A 19,914-nucleotide genomic window follows, 5' to 3' on the forward strand; every position below is an offset into this window, starting at 1 on the left:
CTTATATGTGGGTGGTGACGGTTAGTTCTCATAAATTGTTTGAACATTTGCATTTCACAAAATACAAGTTGCCATTAAAAAATAAAATGTTCACCAAAAATATTTTTCTAAATACAAGATTATCTGACTCCTAGGAAAAGAAAACATTGCCATAACATTAAGGCGAAAATTCAGAAAAGGAGCCAAGATACACTCAAGGAAAGCTTTTGCTGAAAAGTTAATTTGTTCATCTTTGAAACTTTTATATTATGTAAGCAAGATACTTTCAGAGCCTAGAATATAAAAACCACTTATTGGTAAGTTAACCCTGTGAGGATTTATTTTGTAAATGCTAATGAGAGATGTAATTAATTTTCTACCCTATACAAATTTTCAAGTTCTGCTAAATTCTAAGGCTACATTACTGGCAAGTTAGGATACCTCTAGATGTTTGTAAAATATGAATCCTATTCTTCACAGAAACATATAAATTCTCTATTTGCCATATTTTGAATTCTAAAACGTTCTGGCGTTTTAGGACCAATGGCATTCCAGATTTTTTGTTAATCCAACACGTTCTATATATGATCCTAAAGGAAAAGAAATCCAGATTTTAAATAAGATTATGCACAAATATAAAGATAATCAATTTCAAGTTGGAAAGGGAATTTCAAGAAAGAAGGGACTATCAGAAAATATGGTAAGTGTTAAGTAACTTACCTAGGGTTCTTTAAAGTAGAACATATTGTGGGGGAAAGAAAGTGTCTCACACAAAGAGACTTAAAATAGCATCTCTAGAATCCTTACAAGAAACAGATGAGAATGATTGAAATTGTAGTAATTTTGAACTGGAAGGAATATGACAAATCTCTTCTGGTCCCTTCATGGCATAGACCAGAAATAGGAGGTGAAGGTGGGCAGGATAAGTTAGAAATCAGCATTGCCTGTATTATTTTCAACACCTCTTTTCCAACATCATAGTAATTGATCATTTGACTGATGGTTCGAGTCAGCTTTCATTAGCAAATAACCACAATGGAAGTAATAAACAATGTGTCTGGGGGCAAAGAGTCCTCCCAAAATGGAAACGAGCAGCCTTTTTGGTTCCCTCATATCTTCTCAATTTTCTCCTTAGTTATTTGAACTAAAGTGTGGCAAGATTCTGTACTGTACTTTAAAGCAATATATTCCTTAATTGTCCCAATCCGTGCAAGGGGAACACTATTTTATTACACTTTTACTTTCATTAATGATCTGTGGATATATGGCTTAGTTTTTCACCTGTTCTCTAACATCATAAAAAACTTCATAAAGGACAAAACTTGGGAAAAATGAAATGGAATGAATGAGGAACGTGTCCCCAAGGGCTAGAGTGGGGGCCACCTTTGACCCCATTCAGTCGGCGGGAACGTCCCTACTCTCGCGGTCACCGCCCACGGTCCTTACCACCAGATTCACTCTCACCACGGTCCTCGCGGCAGAAGTGAGACTCGCAGTCTCCCCTTCCTTCTTAAAACCCTCTCCTCCCCTGGCTTCGATAATTCTATGCTTTCTCCTGACCCCGTCTTTTTCTGTTCCCTCCTTGGATTTTTTTTTTGGGGGGGGCGGGTATAGGTTACCAAACCTGTAGTAACTGCCATGAGCCTCCTGGTCCACTGTCCTCTGTCTAAATACTCACAGAGCTCGTCAAGCTTTCTATCTTCAGTCTCTCATTGCTGCACGAATGATTTTCCAGTTCTTCTCTCTCATCAACACACTTCCATTTTGTGATGGCTTAGTTTTCATTGCTCAGTTTTTTCTTTTTTTTTAATTGAGGTATAACTGACACATATCATTGCTATTTGATTACCCTACTTTTTCCTTGAAATTTAAAATGTCTTATCCTCCAAACAAATGTCACGCCCAGCCCTGCCTCACATGCACCATTGACAGCATGACTCCAAACTATTCACATGTCCCCTTCACCTGTTGCTAAATGAAGATGTTTCTGAAACTAATAATAAATTACATTGAGTGATCATTGTTTGAAGAGCACTGTAACAGATACTTTATGGAGGACCAATGGAAAAGAATACTCAATTTCTCAGCTAAGTTTGCAAGCAAATTGGACACTGCGGGAACTCAGGAAGACTGATTAGAGCAGGATCCTAAGGGAAGAGTTTTAAGCTAACTTCAGAGAAAATTAAAACCGGACTAAGGTAGGATTCTGCCAGTTATCTCAAATCTTAAACATTTTTCTGACCTTTCATAATTTATTTGCATATGCACTATACAACATATGGGGCAAGAGGGCTGATACTGCTGTATTTCTTTTTATTATCCAGCACCTTGTAATGAACATGGCTATTCACAATTAATAAACTTCATAACGTCTAGAGATCCAACTTTCAATTGCCTGATATATTACTACTTCTTACCCAAAGCTAGTGTATTTCAAGATAAAATTCTACTCTATTTACCTACCAACTAGTCCATTTGCATTAGATAAAATATCAAGAGTTTTAGGAAAATACAACACACATTTTACATATCATTTCAAATGCAAAAAAATTGTAAAACTGAGTAGCAACCACTTTTTCTACCATATGTTAATCTTGAATGAGAAGCAAGTGTAATTAGAGAAAATATAAACGATATTTGGCTATTAATACATTGTAGAACGGAAAGGTATTTCCAGTTTAAATCGTATTTCAAATACCAAAGAATAAAAAACTCAGTGGAAAGACAGTCCTATTTCAGTTTCATAAAATAATTCTTTGGACAGCAGATTTTCAGAGCACATTACTTGAAATGAAAATGATCAGCAAGTGAGGTCTAAAGAATGCAGTTTTACAACTTCCTAGTTCCACGGGGCCGTCCACCAAGCACTCCAGGGGCAGCGCCGGTTCCTGCTCTCGGGTCCGCCAGCTGCGTTTGCTTTAAGCATCAGACTCCCTGGCAGCCCCACAGGCTTCTCCTCCTCGTAGCTGAGCAAAGGCTTTCTGAGTCATGTGTTTTTTCTAGGGATAGAGAGCTCTCAGAATTATTAACTACAGGGAAAGAGTACGAGTCAAAACTCATTCAGTGCATTCCAGTGTGCTCGGATGGAGAGAGCAGGTGCCTGAGCTCACAGCTGAAGAAAAACTTAGAGGGCGCCTTCCCGCCGACTGAGCAGCCCCGGGGATTCAGCATCACTACCTAGAAAAACGAGGCGGGCAGCCTCGGAGGGACCAGGAAACCTCTGCATCCACCGTCCGCGCGGAGCAGAGCGGCTCAAACCCCTTCATTCCCTCTGCAGGGGTGATTTACAGAGATACAGAACTGCCATCTAGTGGCTTAGAGGAGAAAAAGCAAGGAGAATTGCGTGGCAAATAAAATTCTAATTTTATTTTTAAAACGGTAGTGAAGCATACCGAAGTATAGTAAAAGTTAAAAATGTCTAAGGGACTTAATGAGTCTCTTTGCCTCTAAAATGTTTCTGGACACCTGATTCTTATAAATGGTATAGTTTAAATGCAATATAATTTTAAAATAAACTTCTCATCCACCTGATGGTTTTGGCATGAGACAGGATTAAAGAGCCATAGGACAATTCTCCATGTGAAAGTATAGTTTTTTATCACAGTGGAGAAAACAACAGGTATAAATCCAAACAGCTACGATCAAGTCCTCCCTCTTACCCTTTATCTATTTTGTGACCTTAAGCAAGTTAACTTCTAGAAACATGATTTCCTTTATCAGGTAAATATATATTATAATAGTTACCTTAAAGAATTGTAACAAGAATTGTAAAATATAATAAAAATAGATATACAGAAGATTGGTAATCAATTCTAGTTTCCTGTATCACTTTTATGGCCGGTTACTTTAGACTCTCACAAAGCATACACATATCACCTAAGAAAGAACCGGTCCATAAAATAAACTTATGACAAAGGGTCAATAATTCCAAAAGTAAATAATGACATTGTTGAGTGCTTATTCTCAATTGCTTACAAACTTTTTACCCCTCAGTTAGTTAACTGTATTTCCTGGCTTCTAGACACTTCAGTGGCAAGAAGAACAGATGAAGGTATGACACTTAGATCAATAGATTTGACCCTTGAGTTTCTAAGCTGTAACATCATATGTTTTCAAATCACTCCCTCATCAAGTTTTCTGCTTATTACAATATATTTTACCGTGGTTTATAGCTCAAGAAAAATAGAAAGTCACTACAATTTTATACACATGGAGATATATATATATATATATAGTTATTGTTTTACAGTTGTAATTTTAATTTATAGAGCAATGTTATGTTTTTTAATCCTTATTGATAGTACAGATTACTTGTCCAGGTTTTCTTTGGCACTATCATATACACGGTCTGTCTGGAAAAAGTCCAACCATTGTCAACATAACGAGAGCAGTTTGCGCGACATTAATGTAACCTGGCAGCCAAGGAGAGTGGACTGGAATATGCACGCATGAACAACAACGACTTCGCTGCACTGGTCAGTGGGGGCGGTGGGTGCCACTGAGTGAGCATGGGTACTGTGTGGCCATTGCTTTCAAAATGACTGAGCGAGTAGAGCAATGAATCTGCATCAAATTTTGTGTTGAGCTTGAACATTCCTCTGCAGAAACTATTCGAATGAATCAGAAGGCTGAAGCTCTGGTCAGCTGTTGATTGGCAGCCTCATCACAACAATGTGCTTGCTCATGCATCAAGATTCGTACAGAGTTTTTTTGATGAAACATCAAATCACCCAGGTGACTTGGCCCCCTACAGCCCAGATTTGGTGCCCTGTGACTTCTGGCTTTTCCCAAAACTCAAATCACCTTTGAAAGGGAAGAGATTTCAGGCTGTCAATGAGAGTTAGGAAAATATGATGGGGTAGCTGATGGCGACTGGGAGAACTGTGTGAGGTCCCAAGGAGCCTACTTTGAAGGGAACTGAGGGGTCATTGTCCTATGTACAGTGTTTCTTGTACCCTGTATCTTCTTCAGTAAATGTCTCTATTTTTCATAGTATATGGCTGGATACTTCCTGGACAGACCTTGTATACCAAAGAATTCAGTAATATATGCCTTGGAAACATCAATTTAGAAACACCTAATGTGGTATCTGAAACCCAACTTAGTTGTGTGCTCCCCCCCGCCTCAATTTTCTAAGCTGAAAAATAAAATAGAGAATATTTTGAGGGCATTATTTTTCTTTATTATTTCTGACTTTTTCTCTTTACCTCTTTTTATCTTTCTTCATCTTACATTGGCTAATCACTACAAGGTCAATCGAGTAACCATCAGCTGAGTCCACCACACCCCAGCGTGAGGGAGGTCCCAGCTCTGACAAAAATGAGAAAGAAAAAGAAACTGGGAAAACCTGTTTTATTACACTATCCTTACGAATATCTTTATTCTTACATTAATAGCCAACTTGGTTTTTGAAAAGCACGAGTGAATTATAAAATGAAGTTCCAGACTGATGTTATATTCTGTTTGTCCACCAGGGGGAGCACAACTTTCATGTGTGGTTCACAACTGCTTTTTTTAAAAAAGGGAAATCATTTTATACTTGGAAAAATTCTCAAAAATCATCAAATTCTTTAATTTTACAGAGAAGAACACTATGCCCGAATAGCCTGTGTATGTTGTGCACACTAATGAGATACAGAACTAATCCTGGAACCCAGCTATGAGTCTTCTCGTTTCCCACTAGACCACACTCCAGAGAACACTGTACTTACTTAGTAATTACTTCATAATTTCTCATCCTACCTTATTTTCAAAAGCGTAGTTGGAAGAGTATATAAATAAGTTTTTAAATGGTTTTATGTCCAAAAGAGCAATTGCTATTCACAATTCACAGTTATCATTCCATACAAGCATTTCCTTTCTTGAAGTTTTATTTTTTTAATAATAAGATCTTCTCAGTACACAACAAAAGACATAAAATTTGGCTTTTTAGTAACAGAAAAAAGTTTCCATGAAAATTAAACAGACACTAGCTAATGTTTCATACACCAAAACAACATAAGAATATTAACTGATTTTAGGAAACCTCTGACAGATATTTTTTTCAATCACATCCATGTGACTGAGTTTGGCCAAGCCCCTCCCCACATGACATTTCCTGGAGGGGCCACGGTGACCTGCCAGGGCCACCTATTGTAGACCCCCGCTCTCTGGCTGGATATAGATTGATGCAGCTTCTGAAAGGCTTATTCTCAGTTCCACTGCAAGGCTGATTTTCTTTGCAAAGTCTACCTGGAAGAAAACATCCCTTTTCCCCAGGCTGAATCCCTGGGCAGACTTGGTGAACCAAGCAAGGGTGGCCTAGCTGGCTGGGCAGGTAGGAAAATAAACCAGGGTCTGTCACAATTTTAAAACAAGTAAGAGAGAAAGGGACTGGACACCCTAATAAGATCTTCTTACCTGCTCAACAGTGTCTGAACAACTTTTCAGAGTTTCCGAAACAGCAGATTGAGATTCTAGGTTGGAAAGGAAGAAGACAGTCAACATATTAAAGAAGAAATTTTCCCCTTCCTTCAATCAGAAAGCAAAACAAACTAAAATCTTTAACCATAAGTACATAAACACCTTGTTTATCTTCTAATTAAACTTTTATATATATAATGAGTATAGGACTGTTTTTCAGTATATAAAACATATATGAGGTCTGTCCAGGAAAAGTCCAGCCATTGTTAGTATAATGAGAATAGTTTGCATGACATTTATGTAACCTGGCAGCTGAGGAGAGTGGACTGGAATGCGCATGTGTGAACAATGACAACTTCACTGTACTAGTCAGTGGGGGTGGTAGATACCATTGAGTGAGCATGTGTAGTGTGTGGCCATCACATTCAAACTGACTGAGCGAGTAGAGCAACAAATCTGCATCTTGAAATTTTGCAGTAAGTTTGAAAATTCCTCTGCAGAAACTATTTGAATGACTCAGAAGGCCGCGGCTACGGGCACCTGGTGATTGGCAGCTTCATTACAACAATGCACTCGTCCATGCATCTTATACAGAGTTTTTTGGCAACACATCAAATCACCCAGGTGACTCAGCCCCCCAACAGCCCAGATTTGGCACCCTGTGACTTCTGACTTTTGCCAAAACTAAAATCACCTTAGAAAGGGAAGAGATTTCAGACCATCAACAAAATTCAGGAAAACACGACAGGGCAGCTGATGGTGACTTGGGAGAACTGTGTGAGGTCCCACTCTGAAGGGGACCGAGGCATCACTGTCCTATGTACACTGCTTGTGTATCTTGTATCGTCTTCAATAAATGTCTATTTTTCATAGTGCATGACTGGATACCTTCTGGACAGACCTTGTATATAATGACCAACACTCATGTCATTAGTTACTTTTAAAATTAGAATAGGCCTATGACTTTCTTGTCACAGCAATCATAATTACTTTTCTCAACTGCTAGTTTGTATTTTGTGTCAGAAAATGTCTGCTAAGACATTCATTTTTTATATTATTCACTTAGCTTAAGTGTGCACCATGACAGAACCCAGCTCACCAGTCGTGAAGGATGGGATCTCAAATGGCTTATCTGATTATTGACAAATGACCTTCTGATTTCAGTGAGGAATAATGAGCACTGTCATCAAGAGGCACCGAGTAATAAGGGATTTTGATCCTTTAGCCCATCATTTTGGAGTTTATGAGACAGCCAATACTTCATGCTGAAAGACCAAAGGGATAGAGAAGTCCAGGATTTTCTTTTTAAAGTAGGGACACTTTCTTCCTCATTGTATTCCCAGCGTCTAGAACAGCACCTGGCACACAGTCAGTGTTTACAGCATGAGTAATTGCAGGAGGGAATAAAAGAAGTGATCAAAAGAATGATCCAACCATGAAAGCAGGTGCCACCATGAAGAGGGGGCAACTTGAGCCAGAAGGAGAGGGAAAGAATTTGGTAACAGGCAACATAGATGCCACTTTGCCACTAGCTACCTCCTACACCTCGGCTTGTGGTAAATCTTAAAAAAATCATTGAGAATAGCATGAATTAGTCACCAACAGATGTCACTGTGATGATAGTGTATTAACAAGTGGCCTTAAAATACTACTTTCCCAGGCAAATACTACGTCCCACTGAGTTAATCAAAATGGAATTCTCTCTTATACTCACAAATCTATACTCTGACCATAACACCCGAGTTAGCCAATTTTGAATAAATATCTTTAACATAGCTAGGCAAAAGTTAATATTAAAGCAAACTTCTGAACACTTTTGTTTTCTTCTCTTAGTCACCACCAACCACAAGTACAATAGACCCAAGATAAGATCCTGGAGCTTTGAATTGATGAAGAAAATTCTCTAACTCATTTTGCTATTTAGACAGAACTGGTAGAACATGAACAGCTTTTCACATTACAAATGCACGCATTTCCTGGCTTTTTTCTATAGTCCTAGACAGGGTTACCTGCCCCAAAAGCCATCTTCTGGGCTCTGATGGTAAATAAGAGTGTGTTTTCCACAACAGTGAACTACCAAGACGTATCAGTCAACATTCTGAACACTACACGTAAACTCTCGGTCTCCCTCTGTTACATTCAATGGCGATCTGAATTAATTCTCCCATCCCTATCCCTTTCACTAAACTTTTTATTTCTTTGAATCAGCGTGTTACATCATCTAAGAAAAATTTACCAAAATAATCTCTTCAAACTCTTAAGATGAATTAGAGAAGTTGTGGAGGGTCTAGAATTAAAGATGGGTGGGATGCGCAGAATAACTGTCCTAAAAATCAAGGGACAATGAAAGAGAACTAGGAGCAGAAAGAAAAATGAATGTTAAGGAGAAGGAAAATAATAGAGAATAAAAGTGAGAAGGAGCAAGAGAAGGCAGGCATCGGAAAGAGCAAAGGTAAGGAGAAGCGTGGGGGAGGCCAGCGGCGGCGGCGGGGGCAGAAAGACAGCATGTGGCAAGTCAGCTGGCTTCTGTTCTGTCTTCTCTTTCTCTGTCCGTATTTCAGTATTTACAATTTTTTATTTTTTCTTTAAGAGCAGTTGGTATGGATCTTATACTAGTTATATTAGTTTCAGGTGTACCATATAGTCATCAAACATTTATGTATTTCACATGTGACCACCCCGCTAATTCTAGTAATCACCTGTCACTACGAAAGTTTATCACAATATTATTGACTGAATTCCCCTTTCCACCATGCCCCCATTCTCTCCCTTCTGCTAACTGCCCCTTTGGTCTCTGTATCTATGGGTCTGTTCCTGCTTTATTTGTTTGTGTTGTTTTGTTTTGCTTTCCACACGTGAGTGAAACCTTACGGCACTTGTCTTTCTCTGCCTGACTTATTTCATTTAGCATAGTACCCTCTAGATCTATCCATGTTGTTGCAAATGGCAAGATTTCATTCTTTCTCACTGCTGCATAATATTCCGTTATGCATATGTAGCACACCCTTATCCATTCGTCTGTGATAAACACATAGTGTGTCTCCATATGTTGGCTACAGTAAATAAGGCTGCAATGAACATAGGGGTGTGTATATCTTTTCAAATTAGTGGTCTCGTTTTCCTTGGATAAGTACCCAGAAGTGGAATTGCTGGATCATACAGTATCTAGTTTTAGTTTTCTGAGGACTTGCTGGCTTCCGAGCTGGCTCAAGTCTGAGGTCACTTGGCAGGTGTGTTGAGAAATCCACTTGGGTCGAATATCCTTAGATCGCCCCTCACACCAACTCTGTGGCACTTGTGACCAACACTGCTGTCCCCAGACCCAGGGCGCTTTGGGGGACTGCCTTCTACTCAGTTCTGGAACTGACAGACTATCCTCATTAAATATTCATCGACTGGGGTGGTTGCTTTTAAATGGAACCAGTGAGAACTCTCTCAAGGGTACATTTAAAAGTGCCAGCTCTACTCACTCTTCTTAAGAATGAGAAACTCCACTGTTTTTTAGAAAACATTACTTTGAAGCAGAGTAGGGAAAGAACATTCCTGACAAAAATGTTAAGTGCTCCATTTTGTTAAAGTTAGCTCACAAAATCTAAGCATAATCTAAAATCTGGTCTTCTTGCAATTCCAAATACATTTTAGAAATGATCTATCATCACAGAATAAGCCACTTATGGCTTATAAAACAAAACTCACGGGTGAATTATATATATTTGCAGAGAGAGGAGAACAAAAAAATTAGATATGCCCCTCTGCTCTGACTGAAAAATAAATCAAATAGACCCTTTAACATACACAAAGTAGTCCTTCTAAAAATGAATTAGGCAGTTTCTAACACTCACATTTTCAGTTAAAATGCACTTATCTATAACCTTATTAAATTAAAGCTTCTTTAATGGTATACATCAATTTGGTTTTAAATCTAGTCAATTTAATTCAAAGATAATTCATTGAAATTCATTTAAACAGCATGACTTATGATTAGCTGCCTAATAAATGGTAGATGTTTTTATTTCTAGCATACCATGTCCTTCCACAAATGAAGATAGGGTTAAACGTGCAATTTTCCTAAAAGGGTCCAACCTTATGGTCTGCTTATCGATTATTTAATAGTCTAGATCTGCCCCTCATTGTCAACCAAAAAAATCTACACACATGCTTTAGCTTGCATATGTAAGCGGGAAATGCAAGCAGATTTTACAAAAAAAAAAAAGAAAAAGAAAATCGAGAGTGACCTATAGGAGACACAGTCAAGCCTTTCTAGCACGGTTACCTCTTGGTCAAGGGAGACGCTCATAAAGAGAGGCTATCAAACTCTCCTGCGACCCCTCGTGTAAAATCTGCATGACCTCAGTTGAATGTGTTACAGTAGTTGGACTAAACCTGGAAATGAGCTGATGATACTGTATTTGCACTACACTGCACGGAAGCTCTCTTAGGACCCATTAGAAACACTCCTTTTGAATATTAGAAGCCAGAAAAGTGCTTCTCTGAGAGACTGTTGCTTTTAATCTCACAGATACAGGAAATGATATAGAATTAATTGTTCCCACTTCATTCTATTCGTTAAATCTGAGGGGTATATTTCCAACTACCTTTGAAAACTGCAGGTCCTTCTGAAATGCATCTCAATGTGCTAGCTTACCTCAGCTTCTTTTTGTTGTTCCAGCCTCAATTCCTTTCCTTTTGATCTATTTTCATTTACAATCCTTTCCATACCTTAGATATTTATGAGCAGCTCAAATCTTTTTTGGGAGCAAAGTTGGGTTACAGTTCTTTCAGCCAGCATATAAATATACTTTTTAGAATTTTTACACAAAAAGATTCTGCCATGCTTCGACCATCTCTCCTTCCATATATTTTTCTCCAGACTTTTCTGTGCCTAAATTGTCTTTCTAAAAATCATTCCTATGTTCCCCCTATTGGCCATTTATATTGTCAAAGAAAGATAAAAGGTATTTCCCAAAGATGCAACAAGAATAATCAAGTCCTTATTCATATCTAGACATCTTGCTCTTGTTCTCCATAAATTTGAAAACTAAAGTTAATCTTCTCTTTGATTTTGTGTAAATTTTTTGAGTAATCTTTGAAACTTGGTACTGAGCCTCTAAAATGTTCAATAGGATGTTTCAGTATGCACTCTCCCTAAAATGTTGGTATTCATGTGTGGGGTAGATATTTTATAACTCAGGTCTTTTTTTTTCAAAAAATCTTCATTTATTCACTCAAATGTTTAAGTATATACTATGTGTCCAAAGGTGTTGAAATGTTGGGAGTCTATGAAGATGGCAGATATGTATAAACAGAGAAATCACAATACATAATAATTCAAATAATAGATATATTAACAAAATGCCAGGAGACTCCAGGAAAAAGGACGATCATGGGGGTAGGGTTGCATTGTACAAATAAAGATAAATAGAGAGAAAAAAGATTAAGAGGAAATAAGATAAATGAAAAAGGTATCTTCTTGTGAATGCTTCTGCAACCAATTTTTGTAGCGTGTTGCGCCTTAATGTCCTTTCCAGTCGGCCTTAGCCTTCCAGGCGGTGTTCTATGTCCTACAAAAGGTGAGTGTCAGCACCTCAGGCTCCTCTGTGGAGACCACGCCAGTTGTGCAGGGAGCCAGGATGGGAAGGAAAGACGCACAGGGGCCTGCAGCCCGTCTGCCGCTCCCTGGTGGGAGGACCACAGGCTTCTCCTGGGCCTCTGCACTTCAGATTCGCACAGAGGAGGGTTGAATCTCAGTCAACATATGAAGGAGAAGAAAAGCCTCTTCCACAGAAGGAATCATGGAAGAACTAGAGCGAGATCAACAAGAAAAGCAGGACAAGCAGCACCACAAACCTGAATTAGCTGGACATGTGAAATAGCGCACAATATTAGGACGAGCCAGAAGACCAAAAAAAAAGCAAAAAGGAAAGCTCTCAATTTTCTAAAGTAGAGCCACAAGTTTTTCCTCTTTGAAAAAAATCCATACTTTAACATTGAAATTTACCTGTCGCAAATAGTAGTTTTAATCATGATGTCACTACATGAGAGTGTGCCAAGTAGTAGTCTGATATGTTATCAACGTTCGCAATGGACATATTTCTTAAAAGAGCAGCAGACTCTACATCAGTTTTTCACTCTCTTACAAACGTTCTCACTCTTATGACCGGCTGCACAGTGGTGTCGCCCCCAGAATGAGGACACTCCCTGTGGCCACAGCAGGGAAGTCTCAGAAAGTGCCAGTAGGTGGCTTGGACCAAAGGACGCTCTATGGCCACTGCAGCTGGTAACACATCAGTCGGAGTAAGACAAGTCACTACATTAAGTTATTTTGACTTACCTCCATTATCCTCTTCAAGAATGCATATTTTGAAAGGAGACAAGTTATTATATTAAAATTATTTGCTCTGGCAAACTACATCAAATAATGATAAAAATTAGATTACAAGCTTCTTGGTATTAATTCTAGCTACCATCATTTACCAAACTAAAATTCAAATTATCCCTAATGAACTTTCAAAAACAACTTCATAGGTGTTTTTAAAGTGCACAGGACTCTAAAATGCTCTAAAATTTTAAACAATAATATAAATGTTTCAGTTAGAAAAGTTGAGAAAAATAGACACCCTAGGGAAGAGAAGAATGAAAGTATCACCCTAACTAATGATGTAAAACATAAGATAGGAAGCACTATTAAAAGAACGCTCAATAAAATTGATTGATTCTACTACAGTCACGTGTCACTTAACAACAAGGACACATTCTGAGAAATGTGTGGTTAGGTGATTTCATTGATGTGCTACCTCAGCATGCACTTACACAAAGCTAGATGGCATAGCCTACTACACCCCCAGGCGCTATGGTACAGCCTGCTGCTACTTGTAGGTTACGAGCCTGTACACCATGTCATCGTACCAAACAACACAAGATTAAATCAGGTACAAGAGAAAATGACGCAATCAAGAGACACGGGAAACACGAGATGTATGAGGCTGCTGCCAGTGTAACACAGCATACCGCTTCACAGCAAAGATTTTCTTTTATAAGTAGAAAAAAAGTGCATAAATAATGACAAGTGGCATCAGCATCATGTCCAACTGAGAAGGCTCCATTGTTTCTCCCCATAAATTTACAAGTCAGACAACTATAACTTAACAAAGGATCCCTCATTCAACATACAAGCATGTCAGGAAGATCCGCACATCAGGACATCTGAAGGAGGGCCTATTGGAACAAGCAGAGAAGTAGGGTAAGAACAGGGATGGTGGCCACCGGTGGGTTTCTGAGCCTACCTGGGCACTAGTGACGCTGGTAGTGGGACAGAAGCTGAGCTGCAGCCCTCCCCCTATAGTCTGGAGCATAAGGGGGGCTGAAGCAGTTTCACTGCTGGAAACCGGATCTCCCCTCCCACCTCTCGATCCTGGCAGAACCCGGCAGAGCTGGCTGGGAAGCTGTAAACAGCCACCAGTGCCATCAGCGGCCATTACAGGAAGGGGTGGAGCCACAGAAGGCAGTCTTGCCTCCTCTGCCCAAAACACAGCTCGAACTGCCGAGTCAAGTCAAAGCCATGGCAGGGAAAGGAGGTAGCTCTGGGAGCTGCAAAAGCAGTTCTCCACCCTGCACCAAATTCCACCACCACAGTGCTGGTGCTCCATAATCAAGGTCAGCTGGTCAAAGGGGACGCCAGTCATCCCAAGGGGTATGTGGCACTTTCCCTGACCAAAGTGATGCAGCTCCACCACAAACCCAGAGGCACAATGAGCACAGGTAAGAGAAAATTTACAAATGCGCTATGACACTATCTAATGAAAAGCAAAAGAAAGTACCCTACCTATCAACCTGCTGAATCATTAAGAGCAAAACAGTAGATGCACAAGAAGTCGGTATCTCAGATGCACAGACAAGTAAACAATCCGTCAAATACCATGAACAACCGAGGTAACTTTGGAACACAGAAATAAAATCAAGTCTCTAGAAACCAAAGTCACGGATGATGAACTTAGACGACAGAGAATTCAAAACTGCAGTTATAAAGAAACACAAGGATGTATAGAATATAAGGAAACTCAGAAAGGCAATTCAAAGAGCTTGGGGATGAAAATTAATGAACATAGAGAGTACTTAAACAAAGATACTGAAAGGATAAAAAAGAAACAAATTCTGGAGCTGAAGAACTCAATAAATTCCATGAGGGATGCATTAGGGAGCCCTAGGAATAAAGAAGTCCAAATGCAAGAGATAACTAGAGAACTTGAAGTCAGAAACTTAGAAATGACTCAAGAAGAAGAAGGGAGAGGACTAACAGAGCCAAAAATGTAAAAAAAAAACACTATGAGAACCACCTCACTACCTTAGAAAGAGCCACCTAAGAATAGTAGGCATACCAAAAGGAGAAAACAGGGAGAACTGAGAACCTACTTAAAATAATAATTGATGAGAACTTTCCAGGCCTACCGTAAGAGCTAGCAATCCCTCTTTTAGGTACCTACCCCAAAATTTGAGGATACTAATTCATATAAAGTTATATGTCCCCCTATGTTCAATGAAGCATTATTTATAATAGCCAAAATGACGGAAACAACCCAAACATACTTCAGTGGATGACTGGATAAAGATGTAGTGCATATATACCATGGAATGCCACTCAGCCAGTAAAATGGTGGTATGTTCTCACTTGCGACAGCCTGGATAGATCTTGAGACTATTACGCTAAGTGAAATAAGTCAGGCCAAAAAGAACAAAAACTGTATGATTCCATCCATGTGTGGGATATAAAACAAAAACTAACAAAATAAAAAATTTTTTTCAAAAGCCAAACGCATAGATACAGACAATAGAATGGTGGTTACCAGAGGCGAACGGGGTGGGAAGAGGACAAAGTGCATAAAGGGGTCAGATGCATGGTAACAAAAGGCGACTAGACTTCAGGCGGCGAGCACACAATGGACTCTACAGATTTGTTATAAAACTGTACACCTGAAATATGTGTGCTACCCCAATAAGATTAATAGAAAACAAATTAAATAATTAAATGAAGTAATGACAAATCGTGTAGTAGTAAATACATAAACCAGCAGCATAGCTATTTATTATTATCAAGTACTATGTACTGGACATAACTGTATGCGCTGTACTTTGATACGACCGGCAGCGCAGCAGGTTTGCTTCCACCAGCATCACCCCACACACGTGGCTGACGCGCTGGCTGCACTACAACGTCATCACGCCGACAGCATCCTCCTGGGATACGAGTTTTTCAACTCTGCTGCTCTACATGTGCTCCATCATTGCCTGAAACCTCATTATGTATGCACGTCTGTACGTCCACACCTGGCTACTTCCTACCAGGAATTAATTTTTAACATAAACAAAAAGAATAGTGTATTTAAAGGGATCCATACGTTTAGTTCTGTGCTTTTCTTTTTAAATCTGAATGTGCCCTTATGTGCTACCTTTGTTTCCAGGGGTTAAGTTAGAATCCCCTCATCTCTGAAGATCTCTGCATTAAGGAAGCATATCTTAGCCTCCATCGGCTGTACTGTGTGCGATGACACTCCGATCCCTACGGGAAAGAGCATCGCCTACATCCTGTCTGTCACGTGCTGCAGACGTCAGGAGCTACGATCCACCAGGCCAACACTGAGGAAGGATTCTCTGTTAACAAGCCTCCCCGGGGGGTTTCCCTGTTATCTGCAGATTATAATCTAAGAAGCACCTTGCAGAGAAATGCAAGCTCACTGCCCGGTGAGCACTCCCTCACGCGCTGTCCCGACGTCCCTGTCCCTGGGGTGGGCGTGGGGGAGCCTACCTGCTGCCTCGTCCTTGGGTCTGCGCTCTTCATCAGGAAGGTCCGATGGGGGCCAAACCGATGGGACTCGCCTGGGAAACTGCCCCTCTGTGTAATCCAGTGAGTGTGGGGGTTGACTAACCGCAGCCCAGGTATAAAGTTGATCTTGCTATATTTAAAAATAAAAAAAGTTGAGAGCTATTAATTCAATCACAAAAATGACGTCACCTTGATTTATACATATTGTAACATCATTTCTAACATACGTATGCACGTGGGACGTCTGTATACAAAGGTGGTTTACAGCTGTGAGTACATGAAATGGAGTTTATTCTTGTGTTACTAATTATTGTGTTATTTATTAGTATTACAAATGTACACCTACTCTTGCCCACGTCTATATACACATATATAAAAAAACATTAAAACAGCATTTTATCCTATTCAATACAGAGTCATAACATACATTCTCTCACACAGTCATTCATGTTCTTAACTGCGCTTGTCTCAATTTCTTTTTTATAGTAAAATGTAAGTTTCTTTGGATGTCGAGATGCCACGTGGGCCCACAGGGAATTACAAAACCAGAATATCCAGACATTTAACAGGAGAACTTCTTGGTCCAGCGTCTTTAACACATTTGACTATGATGTCCCTTTAAAATCTGTCTAAACACTTGAGGCCAAGTCAAAGGACAAGCTGTCCTTGGGCATCACAGGACCTAACAGCTTCCTTGCCCTCAACACAAAAGGCCCAGGAGACCAGCTTATGTTGGGTCCAGACTGGGAACTGTTTGGGAGGGAAACCATGAAAAAGAATACGAAGCTGCCAAGACTGAAAGAACTGGACAGGGATCTCCTGGCAAAGAAAGTTCCCCGCAGCTGCAGACCAGCGGAATCTGGACAGAATGAGAAGGCTCGCAGCTACACCTACTGCCAAGGGGCCAAGTGTAAATCTCACGGAGGAGGTCGCTTTGAGGCCCTATAAACACCTTAGAAACTGCTCGTTCAGATTTCAGAGTAAATAGCACGGTTAATTATAGGATGCACGCTCTCCTTTTGGAACGCTGTGAGAGCAACAGGGTTCCTGGCCTGCCTGCTGGCTGTTACCGCGTTTTGAAATGCCCTGCAGCACTTCCTCGACTGTCCGCAGATGCCTTTTTCTCTGTTGCATTGTTGGTTAACATGTTAAGCATTTGAATAATAAACATATATTAGCATTTCAGGGAGGCATCTGTTATCTTCCTGAGTGGTGTGCATAAGCTCCTTGCCGTCAGTTGCCATACCCTGTATCCCCCGGTTCTCTTTAGGATTTGATAACAGACACCCAGCGAGTAGTGAAGAACTACAAGAGTCAAGGTCAATAAAAGTTGTCTCTCAACAAATCAAATCAGAGCTTTATATCTCAGTTCAAACAGGGATGTGTTTCCCACGGCAATACTCCACTCCCTTAAATTCTGAAGGTCTGTTTCAAGTAGATAATTTATTCCTATTAAAGAAAACAAACACAGGCTTTCTACAAAGTCAAATAGGAAGATTTAAAATCCCAACTTAAAAGTGGCATGAATAGACCACAAAAGAAAAAGGAAAAAAAAAAAACACATTGCTTTCAACAAATACTTTCTCATCTTTATAACTGAGTTATAAATAATAATTCCCCCCAATAACTCAGAGCCACAATATGCAAATACTTTATTTTAGAGGGCCCATTAGAAAATACTAACGTTCACAGTTAGGCATTCTAAGAGCTCTTCATTGAGATTTTTATAGCCAAGAGAAGGGTCCAGTTATCACCATAAGGTATTTCAGGCTAACATATTTCTGACAGTGCTATATGCGAGAATATTCCACAGCCCATTGGACTATGTAATAAAACAAAATCACAATTACGCTCCGAGAGAACTGTTGCCCTTCCTTTTGCTATTCCTACAGCTCATCAGTGAATGGAGAGGGGATGTTCACACTCACGGGAATAAATCTTGGTTCAGGTTTCCTACTTCCTAGTAAGCTCTCAGAACTGCCCCAGCTCAGAGGCCAGTGAACCTCTATTCGAGCAGTAAAATATAGCAACTGCATCCCAGACATTCCAGGAAGTTCAATATCTCGTCAAATGCCAACAGTTTGCCTGAGGGGGAAAATTGTTTTTGAAAAATCTCCTAAACGCTTGCAGTTCATCCATTTCTTCACGTAAACCCTGAAATCTACCGCTAGAGCAAAGCCACGGCCACCAGCAGAGGGCTCTCCCCCAGCCGCTGCTCATCCTGGCCTGCAACTGCTTCAGCGGGTCGCTGCTCGGCTGGGAGGGGCCTGGAAGAAAGGCTACTAGCAAGGGCCTCGGGAAGGAGACTGCTGACAGCCGGCCGCCGGTGACACAGTATTTTTGGTAGGAAGGGTCTGAAGCTTAATTTATTTCTGACTTTAGGACTTAAAAGCTTCATCTGAAGAATTTAACAGGTGGATGGTATCCTGAGTTTATTTGTGCTGTTAAAAGTCTTACGGACCCTTGTGTTTGCTTTTGGTTTTGGCAGTTAGAAAATCTGAAATAAGTATATGGCCCAGCTGCCCCAGGTTTTAGGGTTCTGGGATATATATTTGTGATTTAGCCACATTCCTGGCTCTATTTTATACTCCACTTCAGTTTTGTTTCCTTTGACAAATCTAATCAACGTCCCAAGTGTGCATTATAGTTGGATAGGGCAAACTGATTCCAAAACTTATACTGAAAGTGCCTAAAATGGCCAGGATAATCTTTTAAAAATCCAAAGTAAAAACACTTACTATCCCAGATATTACGACTTACTACAACACATACTAATGAAGCGCTCTAATTGTTGGGTAATGATACACAAATGCACAGTGTAATAAAGACCCACACACCAGACTCTCACCTGTAGGGACAGATAATGAAATATGACCTTTATTTCACATACATAAAACTGCTCTCTAGTACTATTATAGATCTATATAAAAAGGCAAAACAACAAAGCTTCGGGATGACAATATTGGACACTATCTTGTTGCGTATGGAAGAGCAAAGACTTCTTTAGCACAACACCCAATACACGAGCCATAGAGAAAAAGACTGATCATTTGCACTGCATTAGACATCATTCTCAAAAGGCACCATGAACAAAGTAAAAGCTTAACTGACAAAGAAATCCATAATAAAGAGTTGCTACAATCACTAAGAAAAATACAATCGACTCGTGCAAAAATGAGCAAGAAACGTCAAAGGAGGATACATAAATAAACATATGAGAAAGTTACCAGCAACATTAATAATCAGAGAAAGAGAATTAAAAACACAGTGACATCACCATACACATCAACCAGAATGGTTAAAATAATAATTTTAAAAAAACAATTAAAGAGTGACAATACCCAAGTTGCCACAGAATGCAGAGCAATGGGAACTCTCATATACTGCAGAGGGGATTTCAAATTTGTAAAACCACTTTGAAAAAGCAATTAGCCCCATCTCATAAACCCTAATATACCCCTATTACCCAGCAATTCTCTCCCCAGATATACACCCAACAGAAATGTGTACACATGTTCATCAACAGAAACATACAAATATCCATAATGGTATTTTTTGCAATCACTCAAAAGAAAAAGCAGATATGTTCATAAACAGAATAGCCAGATAAAATATGAACTCTTCACACAAAGGGAAAAATACACAAAAATAAAAAGAAACTGCAATTTTGCACAAATTTAATGTAGTCAAAAGACACAGACACAAGAATCACATAC

The 19,914-nt window shown here is 39.6% G+C and overlaps 1 protein-coding gene across 2 annotated transcripts in view; it reads right to left on the reverse strand.

Annotated features, from left to right (window-relative positions):
• Nucleotides 1–19,914, reverse strand: part of FMN2 (formin 2) — a 269,775-nt gene that overhangs the window by 197,301 nt on the left and 52,560 nt on the right. For both annotated transcript variants that reach the window (XM_054576717.1, XM_054576716.1), the window contains exons 3-4: nucleotides 16,181–16,328; nucleotides 6,379–6,434 (exon numbers count right to left, since the gene is read on the reverse strand). In XM_054576717.1, coding sequence (XP_054432692.1) covers nucleotides 6,379–6,434; nucleotides 16,181–16,328 — 204 coding nt within the window. The remainder of the gene's footprint in view (nucleotides 1–6,378; nucleotides 6,435–16,180; nucleotides 16,329–19,914) is intronic.

This window comes from Pteronotus mesoamericanus, unplaced genomic scaffold (assembly GCF_021234165.1).
Source record: "Pteronotus mesoamericanus isolate MK-2021 breed Mesoamerican mustached bat unplaced genomic scaffold, CSHL_Meso_final contig_347, whole genome shotgun sequence".
Taxonomy (NCBI): Eukaryota; Metazoa; Chordata; class Mammalia; order Chiroptera; family Mormoopidae; genus Pteronotus; species Pteronotus mesoamericanus.